Here is a 12,701-nt window from a genome sequence, read left to right on the forward strand (position 1 = left end):
GCATCGGTGCTTGTGGCCCCCGGAAGCTGCCCGCCCTGCAACGGGTCCAGGACTCCTGCGACCCTTTGCTCTCACTCCAGCCGGCTGTTGGGTTAAGTAGCCCTTTCCCGCCTGCGCCATGCACAAAGGGACAGTCAGGACCCCTGTCAGTATGGAAGGCACTGCCCACCGCAGCTGCCTGGAGCGCTCAGCATCCGGAGAGCCCCGCGCTAGCTGTGGAAAGGCCATTTCCCCAGTCCGACTGTGCAAGAAAGCAGGGCGTGACCGCCCTTAGGCAATTGCCGCCTCTGTACCACAGAGCACATCCGCAAATGGCAAAAGATGTGTGACCAAGAGCTGGTGTGGTGGCTCGCGCCTGTTCTCCAGCTCTCCCGAAGCTGAACAGGAGAATGGCGAGAGTTCCAGGGCACAGAGACCCAGTCTCAAAATAAGCAAACAAAACGTATGGCGAAAAAGGATTTCGCGCGACTGTGCTAGTACTAAAAAAATAAAAAATAAAAGAGGAAGCTTTTCATGCATAGGTTTACAAGGAGGGGCGGCTGACAGATTGCACTCTCAGCAAAGACAAAGTAGGGTCAGTCACTGCCCGTAGCCAGTCCCTCAGGAATCCCCACCACGACCACTGCAGACTGCGGGACTGGGGACGTGGGGGAGGTGCGGGGGGAGCGGCACGCACAATTGCCCCTATCCTCCGCTCCGCTTAGAGAGTTCTGCCTGATCCCTTGGCCTAATTCCCTGGTTGAAGTCCAGAGCAGGCTGTGGAGAGGGAAGACCATCGCCCCACCCCGCCCTGCAGCCCTCTGTCCTGCAAGGCGCAGGGCCTTAGGGCCTCGGGTGCAGGCTCTCGGTCCGGTCCCGGCGACCGGGGTAGTCCTCGCGGCAGGTGCAACACAGAGGCAGCGTGCGGGTGAGTCAGCCCCAGCCTGGGAAGAGTGACTGGGCACGGGGTGAGGGTGAAGTGGGGCTGGCAACCCTGTCCACCTTAAGCTTTGCTCGCAGCCCACAGACCAGCAGGAAAAAATGTAGCTCTCATCCGCAGCTTTCCCCAAACTGCTCTGCAGGCTGTGAGCGCACGCACGGACTGGCAGGGCACCTAGAAAACGACAGAGGACTCACCAAGACATTTTCAAGGGAGGGGAGGCTCAGGGTACTTTCCAATTTAGGGCACTGGCTTTGGGGCCGAACAGAGAGGCCTAGGTTTGCATCCTCTCCAGTTACCAGGCTTGCCTGGGGAGCAGGATGGTTCCACAGCCACACTGAGTCGCAGTGTCCCCATCTATAACACAGCAGCACCAAGGTCCCCGTGGGACTGAAACTTTAAAATGCTACAAAGTGTTGAGAAAGAGGTCTGTGGGCACCAAGAGAATCCCCTCATTTTAGCTAGGAAAGTCAAGCCAAGCCTGCCTTTGCCGCTAAGAGAATGAGACCTAAAGGTCCCATGGGGGCAAGGACAGGAGAAGGGGACCCTGCGGGCCAATGCACAGCTTTCTTGTTGGAGGTCATGGAGGGTCTTTGCAACCGTATCATCCTGGCAAGGACTGTTGCTGCCTTCCCTCAAGAACATTCCCAGCCCGCACCCGCCCTGCCGTCCTCCAGGCACCTTTACCTCAAACTATTGAGAAGCGCTGTCCAGACGGGGTGGGTGGCCAGGTCCTTGAATCTTTGTGGTCCAAAGTGGAGTTTTCATTATACGGCCTGGACCTGCAGTTAAGTGCTTTGTACGCCCCAGTCAATAGCGACACCTGGCTCTCCCCCACCCTCCTTCGGATGTGTTTACCGCTGGATGTTGCATTTCGTGTTAACCAAAGAACAAACAGCTCCCTTCTGGCAACCGAAAGGAGGAGGCTGCCGACCTAGCTCTTGCAAAAAGCTTTAAAGGTAGAACTCTGCGTAACTCGGGGTTAAAGTGAGGGTGAGTGTGGAAAATAGACTTAGGGGAGTTATTCTCTCATTCGATGGATGCCCGATATGAATCCTGAAGACTGATGGAATTCTTAGCCTTAAAGGAGCAAGAGCACAGGATGGTCGCGCTGGGGCCCTTCTCCCGCGGCATTCCTCCAAACGCTACATCCAGGAGGATGCACCTAAGGACCCCCACACTTGCCGTTAGCAGGGAGCCACACACAACTGCAGCCCCTAGAGCGAGCACGGTGCTACACACACATCGGGCGTCCGAGAAACACCAGGCACCAGGAAGCAGACTCAGGCCTCTGACTTAGCGGGGCGAGGGGGGCAGTCTCTCGCTTCCTCTTTTCTCGGGTCCCACAGATGTGACCTCTCCCCTAGCCTCACCCCTCCACCCCTTGTGCCACGCGCTGTGGTTCCCGCTTGCCTACCCCTGTCACAGACATGGTCTCTCCCTGCGCCAGTAGTCCCCATCTTTTTTGTCATCGCGCCCACTCCCCCGCCCCACAGTCTCATCTCCACATCCTGGAAGCGGTCCCTTTAACCCCAACATGTTCCCCTGCTTTCCCGATGGCTGAGGGAGACACAGGATGTGGACTGGAGCTCAGGGCAGATGTGTGTGTTCCCTTGAGGTGAACCCGGAGGCTAACCCGGGTTGGGCCATTTGCCACGCCCCCATGAGTTAGCCCCGCCCCCTTATATGTCTGCCCAGGACCGCAAAGACCACTTGGGAGTCGCTGGGGGCTGTGTAAAAGGTCTTGAGATTCTGGCACTTGTGGCGGGGAGTGTCCCATCTTGCCAGTTTCTCCTGAGGACCGCCTGTTTTCCTTGGTAGATGATCTCAGAGGGCCCACCTACACTGGACTCTGGACGAGGTCTATCCCAGTGGATCCTAACCCTGGGGGCGGGGGGGGGGGGGAATCTTAGCCCAGTAGGGCAAAGGCATAGCTGGCAACTGGCGAAGTGCAGGGAGGGGGCAGAATTCCACACGGGGGGGGGGGTGGGGGTATCTTTGCAAGCCGGCTAAGAGAGTTGAAAGCAAAATGGATATTGAAGTCGACTACTTGTTACACCTGCCTTATTTTATCTATGCTCTCCTCGCCCCCCCCCCCCCCCACATCAATGCTAAGGTAGGCACCCATTTACAGCTGAGATATAAATTGGAGGGTTTGAGACTGAACGCTGTTTTGCCACTTGCTGGTGTTTTACCACCAGCAAGTGGCAGGGTAGGGACTTGAACTCCCAAGTTGTTTGATGCGACAGCTGCCTTTAACCTCCACGCTCAGTAGGACAAGCAATGTCAGCAACGGTAAGAGAAAAGAAAATGAAAAACCTTCAAAATGGTCCAAAATAGAAGAGCTACACAATAAAGAACTGGTGTGCCTGGAGCACCAATTTCCTGCCTGAAAGAGGGGCTTGAAGGAGGCAATCTAGGCTCTGGACTGCGCCCAACCCCTGAGCTCAGAGATCATCTCCTCTCTAGCCATGGTTGGGAGGAGAGCACAGCCAGGGGAGAAGGGAGTGGTCAGCTGTGGCTCATTGCAGCATCTTCTGCCTCACACACAGCTGCGTGCTATGCAGTGACATGGAAGGCTGAGTTCAGTACAGGCAACCAACGCTGGGGCTTCAGACACTCAAAGTCCTGCATGGTCTTCTCCAGGGCTGAGGAAGAACGGAAAATGCATCCAAGGGATGACTAAGGCAAAGTTGATGGGTGAGGAGCAAAAGGGCCAGAGCTGAGGTACTGTTGAGCCAGCTGTCGCCAAGAACTGATGCACGGCTGCTTTGACTCCAGCACCCAGAACGCTGAGACAGAAAGACAGGGAATTCTGGGGCTAGCCTGGGCTACTCCTGACTTCAGTGACAGTTTGAGTTACATGATAAGAGCTTGTCTCAAAAAACCGAAACAAAACAAAAACTCAAAGGAGGAACCAGTTCCCTCTGCAGCTTCAGTTCTGCCGAGGAACTGCCTCCAGCCCCTTCCTGGATCCAGCTGTGTCCAGCAGTCCCTGTCAAGGAGGGCCCTCACAGTAAGTCTGAACAGACATTCCCTATGCTTGTGATTTCTCCACCATTGAGCAGATTTGGGTACAGTAGATCTAGAACAGAACTGTGTGGTTCTAGGGTTAGACCTGGGGTCTTGTGCTTGGTAGGCAAGTGTCACCAGGCTACACCACAGACCCTCAAAAAGTCATTTGGTGGGGTTGGAGAGATGGCTCAGAGGCTAATCCTGAATTCAATTCCCAGCAACCACATGGTGGCTCACAACCATCTATGATGAGATCTGGTGCCCTCTTCTGGCCTGCATAGGGGTAGAGTACTGTATCAATAATAAATAAGGTCTTTTTTATTAAAAAAAAAAAGCCATTTGGTTGGAGGCAGGGTGGTCATAAGTTGTCCAGGGTAACTCCAGGATGTAGCTCAGGTGTTAGTGGAAGGAGGAAAAGTGGCCCAAACACCAAGGATAGTGACCAAATAAAGCAAGTATAGTGAGCCCTCATGACATTGCCATGAGACCAGTTGGCCTCAAATTTACAATCCTCCTGCCTCAGCTCAAGTGTGCGCCACCAGGCTCTAGAGAGGAACAGAAGTTTAAGGAGTTTTCTAAAGAGACACTTTGGGAATTGGTTCTCTCGGCTGACTAGGTTTTTATAAGTCATACTGACTGAAGCTGGCATTCTGAAGGCAGGAGGTTCATGAGTTCAAGGCAGGCCAGGTAGAGTTCAAGATTCTACTTCAAAAAATAGGGCACAGGGCCAGGTGTGGTGGCTCACACCTTTAATCCCAACACTGAGAGGCAGAGGGAGGCGGATCTCTGTGAGTTCAAGGCCAGCCTGGTCTACAAAGTGAGTCCAGGACAGCCAAGGCTACACAGAGAAACCCTGTCTGGAAAAACCAAAACCAAAACCAAACAAACATAAAATAAGGCACTGGTGACTCTGCTTCCAGTGGTAAAGGCAGCAGAGATACACAAAGGATTGCCACGGAGTGATGCAGTGACGGAAGAGCCTGATTGGCTGAGCAGAGGAGGGGGTGGGGCTGGGAGTCTAGCCCGCTAAAGGACCTGGGAAGAGAAAGAGGAAGTGGGGAGAAGCAGAAGCAGGAGAAGGAACAGGAAGCCTTATGTCAAATGCAGCAGGCACACCTACTATTTCCAGCTACCTAGTAAATTCCGGACAATCCTGAGGTACAGAGTTGGAACCAGTCTTGATAAAACAAAACAAAATCCAGCGTGTAGAAGTTAGAGGCATGTGGCTGGGACCCACTGGGGGTCCCAAGTCTTCAAAAGTTCAAAAACCAGTGCCATGCTGGGCATGGTGGCGCACATCTTTAATCCCAGCATTTGGGAGGCAGAGACAGGAGAATCACTGTGAGTTCGAGGCCAGCCTGGTCTACAGCCAAGGCTAATACAGAGAGACTCTGTCTCAAAAAAACCAAAAAGAAAAAAGAACAAAAACAAAAACCAGTGCCATGCTGGTTGGCAGCTACAGCCGGTGATCAGAGGATGGCTGTATAGAGCTCCCCAGTCCTACTACAAATACGAAAGTCAGCATGCATCATGTTTAAGACTGAACAAGATCTGGGCATGGTGGCGCACGTCTTTAATCCCAGCACTCAGAAGGCAGAGGCAGGCAGATCTCCGTGAGTTCGAGGCTAGCCTGGTCTACAAAGCAGTCCAGGACCCCCAAGGCTACACAGGGGAAACCCTGTCTTGAAAACAAAGCAAGCAAACAAACCAAAAAAACAAAAACAAAAACCCAAAACTGAACAAGAGTGAGCCATGAGAGAAGGCCTTGCTACTTGTTATAGGGACTGGATCATAATTATGAAGACTACGAAGAAGCCTGGAGAATGAGGGAGCCTACAGTGGAACCTCCAAATCTGATACTAAGGCCTAAGGACCTGGGCCCAAACAAGATGGCAGTGCTGGTTTAAGAGCCACAGTCTGAAGGCCAAGGAGCAGAAGTCCCAAAGCCTGAGGGCAGGAGACAGCAGGTGCCCAGCTCAAGAGGAGAGAGCAGAGCCCAGCACTCAGAAGGAAGGCAGAATCAGGGGGAGTATCTGTGATGTCTGTGAGCTCAAGGCCAGCCTGGTCTACATAGTGAGTGCCAAAAGTAGCCAGGGTTACATAGCAAGGCCTTGTCTCTCTCAGGGTCTCAGGAAAGGGAGGGAGGGAGGGAGGGAGAGAGGGAGAGGGAAAAAGAGCGAGGGGGAGAGAGAGAGGGAGAGAGAGAGAGAGAGAGAGAGAGAGGGAGAGAGAGAGAGAGAGAGAGAGAGAGAGAGAGAGAGAGAGAGAGAGAGAGAGAGAGAGAAAGAGAGAAAGAGAAAGGAGAGAGCAAATCCCTGACCGCTCATTTTATTCCTCAGGCAGTGGGGCGGGGAATGGCCTCCTCCCAAATTCCCTCCAATCCCAATGGCGGTAGCAGCCTTAGTTCTAAAGAATTCACGTGGGGACTGGAGAGATGGCTCAGTGGTTAAGAGCATCGGCTGCTCTTCCAGAGGTCCTGAGTTCAATTCATAGCAATCACATGGTGGCTCACAACCATCTATAATAAATCTGGCGCCCTCTTCTGGCTTGCAGGTGTACATGTAGGTGGAGTACTGTATACATAATAATAAATTGAAAAAAAAAAAAAAGAAGAAGAATTCACGTGGGGACACAAGCAGAGGGAGAAAGCAGAAAAGAAACATAGTCCCCAGTGTGGAGGGCAGGCCCAGCCCGGAGCCCACAAAGAGCTGCCTCTACTACTAGGACTTGCAGATCTGGGCATATAGTAGTAGCTCCTCCCCTCATCCATCGCTGGGGCTCGGGGGCGGGGGTGGCAGAGGCTGCATCCTCGAAGAGATGGAGGTTTTCTTAGAAACCATCCTTCCCCACAGTTCAGGCTGAGACAATCATAGGAATATGTGTAAGGGTGCAACAGGCCCTAATGTTGAGAAGGTGACTATGGAAAAGGCAAGGGGGCTTTGGAGACTGTAAAGGTGTAACCACCCCGAAAGCTGAGCGTTTCCTCGGGAGAGGGCAGTGACATAGTGCCTGTTCCTGGTGGTGGGGTTGGGCGGAGCCCTTTCTGGGATCCCTCCAGTGCCTGCTGGGTAGAGCCCTGCCCTTCCTGTCTAGTCTGCCTTATACAAACTCCCTTATTTAGCCTCCTGAGTTTACCAACCTTGTTGTCTTAACCCTATTTTTCTCTTTCAATGTATGTACTGTGTACCCCATGCATGCCTGGTGCTGAAAGAAGTCAGAACAGGATGTTAGGGCCTCTGAGCCTGGGGTGATAGGTGGTTGTTAGCCATCCTGTGAGTGCTGGGAATCCGGCCTGGGTCCTCTGCAGGAGCAACATGTGCTCCTAACCACCCCTAACATTCATTTTTAACCATAATGTTTGTTTTCACCTGCTTTTTCTACATCTGTCTGAATGCTAAGATTACTGGGTAAACTACTGTGTCCTTTTTGTTTGTTAGTTTTGAGATTGCATTTCCCACACGCCCCAAGCTAGCCAGGAACTTGGAATCTTTCTGCATCAGCCTGTCAACCTCTCTCTCAGATGATGGGGGTCACAGATGTGTGCCAGTCACATCTTGCGTGTCTTCAGATAGTGTGTGGTACGGTCCATGTTATAATAACTACCAGATGTCACTCCCAGCAGATGTTGACCTCCAGAGTGGCACCTGTGACAGTCTGACGTAAGGATGGCAGCCAGGGTGATTTGGGGTAGCCTCGGCCTGCTTCGAGTCTTGTGGTGTCTCCTTCCCCAGACTGGCTACATACACCCAGATGAGTTCTTCCAGTCACCGGAGGTCATGGCAGGTAAACCCCACCCCCCACGTGCTGTTACTAAGGCTGGTGGTAGCAGCTGGTATTGGGTGGGGAAGGAAGCATGTGGGTCTGCATGGCCAGGCACCGTTGCAACCTCTCACGGATTAGAATTTGCGGTAGGGAACTGACGCGTCCCTGGCCTTCTGGACTATGGTAAGGAAACGCCAGCCGTTCCCGTGCTTTCCTGCTCGGGCCAACAGGTCATTCACTCACAGTGACGGTTTTGCTGCACTTGTGAACTTTAGCCTTTAGCGCTGAGCTTTTGCAGCGGCCAGGGAAGCTTACTCAGGGTGTGACCTGATATAAAGTTGTTTCATGTGAGCTGGGCGTGGTGGTGGCGCACACCTTTAATCCCAGCACTCCGGAGGCAAAGGCAGGCGGATCTCTGTGAGTTTGAGGCCAGCTTGGTCTACAAAGCCAGACAGCCAAGGCTACACAGAGAAACCCTGCCTCAAAAAACCAAAATAAGTAAATAAAGCTGAGCGTGGTGGGGCATGCCTTTAGTCCCAGCACTTGGGAGGCAGAGGCAGGTGGATCGCTGTGAGTTTGAAGCCAGCCTGGTCTACAAAGCGAGTCTTGGACATTCAAGGTTACACAGAGAAACCCTGTCTTGAAAAACAAAAAACCCAAAACAACAACAAAAGAAAAAACAAAGTAAATAAATAAATAAATGACCATCTTTATTAATCACATACACACACTTTTTTTTCTTTTTTCTTTTTGTTTTAAAAGACAGGGTCTCTCTATGAAGCTTGGCTTTCCTGCAGCTCACTATGTAGACCAGGCTGGCCTCAAACTCAGTGAGATCCTCCTAATTCTGCCTCCTGCATCAGGGATTAAAGGCAGGTGCTACCATTCTAGGCCCACCCTCTTTTAATTTTTTTGAGAAGGTCTCATGCAGCCTAGGCTGGCTTTGAACTGACTGTGGCCATGAACTCTTGATTTTCTGCCCTCCCCCCCTCTTCTGGAGTGCTGTGATCATTGGCAGGTACCACCATGCCTAGCTTGCGCTGGGCTGGGGATTGAACCCAGGAGTTTGTGCACAATGGGCAAGCTTTTTTTTTTTTTTTTTTTTTTTTTTGAGACAGGACCCACACTACAGCCCAGGCTTGCTTTTAAGCTCATGACAATACCCCTAGCAAGCCTGACTACTGGGAGGCATCACACACACCTGGCACTGTTACACACTTCTATCTCACTGGTCACGTCTATCTAGCTACCAAAACAGCTGGGAAATATCTGGCCACGTGATGAGCGAACAGACTACAGGAGAAAGGTCCAAAGACACTTGGTTCATTTTGCTTTTCTCGCTCTTGTGAGCTTGTCTCTATACAGTTAAGGCTGGCCTTAAACTCACTGTGTAGCCCAGGCTGACCCCGAACTTTTAGCGGTCCTCCTGACTTAACACCTCAAATGTCACAAGTGGCCACCAGCACCCTCAGTTTGAGGACAGGAAAGATGGCCTGGGAGACCGCCACCTAACCCTGCCGCAGGGCTCAACAGGCAGATCTGAACCGTAAGTTGAAAATTTCAGACCCCTTTCCTGAAGTTGAGATGAGTCTCCTTCACATGGTGTAGGCTCGTCACAGACTCACCATGTAGCCTTAAATGCCTGCTGCCATCATATCTAGCTTCCAACCTCACTCTTGCAGGCAGAATTGAATTTACTTCACTTATGGGACCAAATTTCTTCTTCCCATCCTGCGTGGTCGTCCATAGCCCCCTTCATCCTTTTTTCTTTCCTTTTTTTTGCCCCCTTCATCCTTAAACCAGATGCAACACATAAAATTCTTTTCCTGCTTTGCGTCTTTGCCTGTCTCTTCTGCATCCATGTGGAGGCTCTCTGCCGGTAGAGAGCTGGGGAGAAAGGACAGGCCACTTGAGACTCCCACATAAAAGCAGCTTAGTCAAAGCACTGAAACCCAAGCTGTGCGATCCCAGGGGTTGTGCTGGAAGTGTCCACTAGGGGGCCCTCGTAATCCTCCTGCCAACCCAGAACTCTTAAGCAGCACTAGCCGGCTAAGCTGGGAACTGGCTCACCCCTGCCTCTCTCTCTGCAGAGGACATCCTGGGTGTGCAGGCTTCCCGGCCCTGGGAATTTTACCCCAGCAGCTCCTGCCGCACTGTGGTCTTCCCACTGCTGACCTCTGGCTCTACCTTCTGGTTGCTCAGGCTCTGGCAAGAGCTGGGGCCCTGGCCTGGTGTGGTGAGTGGCTACGTGCTGCTGGTGGGGCCCCGATTCCTCCTCACTGCACTTTCCTTTGCCCTGGACTGGGCTATGTACGATCTGGCCCCACTGTGGGGGGCAGACCGTTGGAATGCCTTGTGCCTGCTGTCCGGTTCCTATGTCACCCTGGTTTTCTACACAAGGACCTTCTCCAACACCATCGAGGGACTGCTCTTCACCTGGCTGCTGGTGCTGGTGTCCCCTCATGTGGCAAGAAGTCCCACGTCAAAGAAGCCTACCCCGGGTCCATGGTGGCACAGCTGCCTCCTTGGTGCGATCGTGGCTGCTGGCTTCTTCAATCGGCCAACCTTTCTAGCCTTTGCTCTGGTCCCCCTCTCTCTCTGGGGCATCCACAGAGCCTTGGAACTTGGCACCAAGGCCCTGATCCAGGAGGCCCTGGTGCTGTTGCCGGGGGCTACTCTGGCTGCGGTGCTCTTTGTAGCCATAGACAGCTGGTATTTCTCCAGTCTCTCCAGATCCAGTAGCCTTGTCCTAACACCTGTCAACTTCTTGTACTACAACCTGGATCCCCAAAACCTTGCAAAGCATGGCACACATGCACGGCTCACCCACCTGGCAGTCAATGGCTTCTTGCTCTTCGGGGTACTGCATGCTCAAGCTCTGCAGGGTGCATGGCAACATCTCCGTGGCTGCATCCATGCATTTGCACCGATGAGCCTCATGAGAGTGCTGGGTGCCCAGGGGCTATTGTCTAGCTCCAAGTCTTACCTCCTTCTCCTGTACTTCATACCGCTGGTCCTGTTATCCGCCTTCAGCCACCAGGAGGCTAGATTTCTGATCCCTCTCATAGTCCCTCTAGTCCTGCTTTGCTGTCCACAAAGACAACCTATACCCTGGAAGGGTACCCTGGTCCTCTTCAATGCTCTAGGTGCCCTCATCTTTGGCTGCCTGCATCAGGGAGGTTTGGTACCTGGTCTTAAGTACCTGGAGCAGGTAGTCCATGCACCTGCCCTCTCGGGCACGAACACCCACTACACACTTCTCTTCACTCACACTTACATGCCTCCCCAGCACCTCCTACACCTCTCAGGCTTGGGATCACCTGTACAGGTGGTGGACATGGGTGGGGCCGAGGACTGGGTCCTGTGCCAAGCCCTGAATGACTTCAGCAGACAACCAGCCTGCCAACAGGCCGGTGGGCCATGGCTCTGCCGACTCTTTGTAGTAACTCCTGGGACCAACAGGCATGCCCTGGAGAAGTGCAGTTTTCCCCTCAAGAATGAGACCCTCTTGTTTCCCCACTTGACCCTAGAGGACCCTCCAGCGCTGTCCTCCCTGCTCAGTGGGGCTTGGAGGAACTACCTTAGTCTCCACGTCATAGAGCTAGAGAAGCCAGTTAGGACTAAGCAGCCCAAGGTTCAGCCATAGAAGGTTCCAGTCCACCCTCTCCACAGGCTTCCGGGCTGGACAATGGAACAGGACTCCCACTGCTGTCTCTTGTGGGCACAGAGGTGGTTGTTTTAGGTGAGCCCACAATCCTTTTCCCTTAGACACCAAAGATACGACCAGTCACAGTCCCCAATGCCAAGGTCCCCAATGAAACCTAGCATAACCACCAGCACCTGCCTGTTTTTACACAGTTACTTCCAATCACTGTAATGTTTAAAATATATGGTTGCAGCTGGTTATGAAGGACACAATGAACTGCTGATGACGTTCCTGAGCGGCCCCTCCCAAACTTTCCACAATGCCTGGCTTCTTGCTACCATGATAATCCTTTGTTTTCCTTTAGTCCTTTGTTTAAAGCTTCCACCCAATCTTACAACAGATAGGAGGGGGATCTGAAGACCACTGTCATTCCTGGAGCCCATAGCACATGCCCCTTAGTTTGATAGACATGCCGCTACAAGGCTTTTTAACAAGGCAGCAGTAGTTGTATTATACTTCATGTGGCTTTGGTGCCTGTGGACTCAGTGTTTGGGTCCTACCAAAACGAACTGTTCTAGAAAATACCTACTTAACCTCTTCTTGAGCAGTGGTGGAATTCTCTGGCCATCCTCTCAAAGGCTGGGTGATGCAGCTCAGCGGTAGAGGGCCTGGTTAGCCTGCTAAAGGCTGTAGGCATGATCCCCAGCACCCAGAAAAAGTTCTCCCGGAATAAGGAAGCGTCTCAGCATGCTGCGAGGCCCCCTTAGCCTGTCCCAATGGGAACTGAGAACCCAGACTGTTCAGAATCTGGTACCCAGTCTGAAACTTTTTCCGATAGCTTCAAGCCTTCTAGATGCTAAAATTAACTGAGTGGCTTAGACAGGTGCAGAAATTAAGCTAGGAGTCTCAAAATGACAGGGCAGGATACATGTCTGGGTTACTAATCACAGTTCAAATAGCTGACCATCGTGAATACCCCAGACCCTCAAAATGGGGAGGAGGGCACCAAGCATTAGAGGCCATGATATCAGAGACCTTATTGTTTAGTGGTGATGGAAAAGGCAGTCCCTGAGCAGAGTAAATGATGAGCCAGGCGTGGTGGCGCACACCTTTAATCCCGGCACTTGGGGAGGCAGAGGCAGGTGGACCGCTCTGAGTTCGAGACCAGTCAGGTCTACAAAGTGAGTCCAGTACAGCCAAGGCTACACAGAGAAACCCTGTCTCAGAAAAAAAAAAAAAAAAAAAAAAAAAAAGAAAAAAAAAGAAAAGCGGCCTTCAGTTCTTCACATGTATGGGATTTTAAATCACAAAGCACACAGAATGCCTACAGCAATTATCAACACAGTCGCTTAACGTGCT

The 12,701-nt window shown here is 52.3% G+C and overlaps 1 protein-coding gene across 2 annotated transcripts; it reads left to right on the forward strand.

The window, feature by feature from the left end:
* Window positions 1-671: 671 nt before the first annotated feature.
* Pigz (phosphatidylinositol glycan anchor biosynthesis class Z) lies at window positions 672-11,443 on the forward strand. 2 transcript variants are annotated; one of them, XM_051149756.1, is made up of 3 exons: window positions 672-907; window positions 7,554-7,717; window positions 9,787-11,443. In XM_051149756.1, exons 2-3 carry the CDS (start codon window positions 7,600-7,602, stop codon window positions 11,340-11,342), a joined length of 1,674 nt encoding a protein of 557 aa, XP_051005713.1. In that variant the 5' UTR covers window positions 672-907; window positions 7,554-7,599; the 3' UTR covers window positions 11,343-11,443. The 2 variants fall into 2 exon arrangements, with proteins under 2 accessions (XP_051005713.1, XP_051005712.1); XM_051149755.1 differs by having other exon boundaries at window positions 7,557-7,717.
* The last annotated feature ends 1,258 nt before the right edge of the window (window positions 11,444-12,701 follow it).

The sequence above is a fragment of the Acomys russatus genome, chromosome 8 (genome assembly GCF_903995435.1).
Source record: "Acomys russatus chromosome 8, mAcoRus1.1, whole genome shotgun sequence".
In the NCBI taxonomy this organism is placed as follows: domain Eukaryota; kingdom Metazoa; phylum Chordata; class Mammalia; order Rodentia; family Muridae; genus Acomys; species Acomys russatus.

Coding starts and splice junctions, on each gene's coding strand:
- Pigz (XM_051149756.1), top strand. CDS start 7,600: ATGGCAGCCAGGGTGATTTGGGGTAGCCTCGGCCTGCTTCGAGTCTTG. Junction 7,718..9,786: donor GTCACCGGAGGTCATGGCAG/GTAAACCCCACC, acceptor CTCTCTCTGCAG/AGGACATCCTGGGTGTGCAG.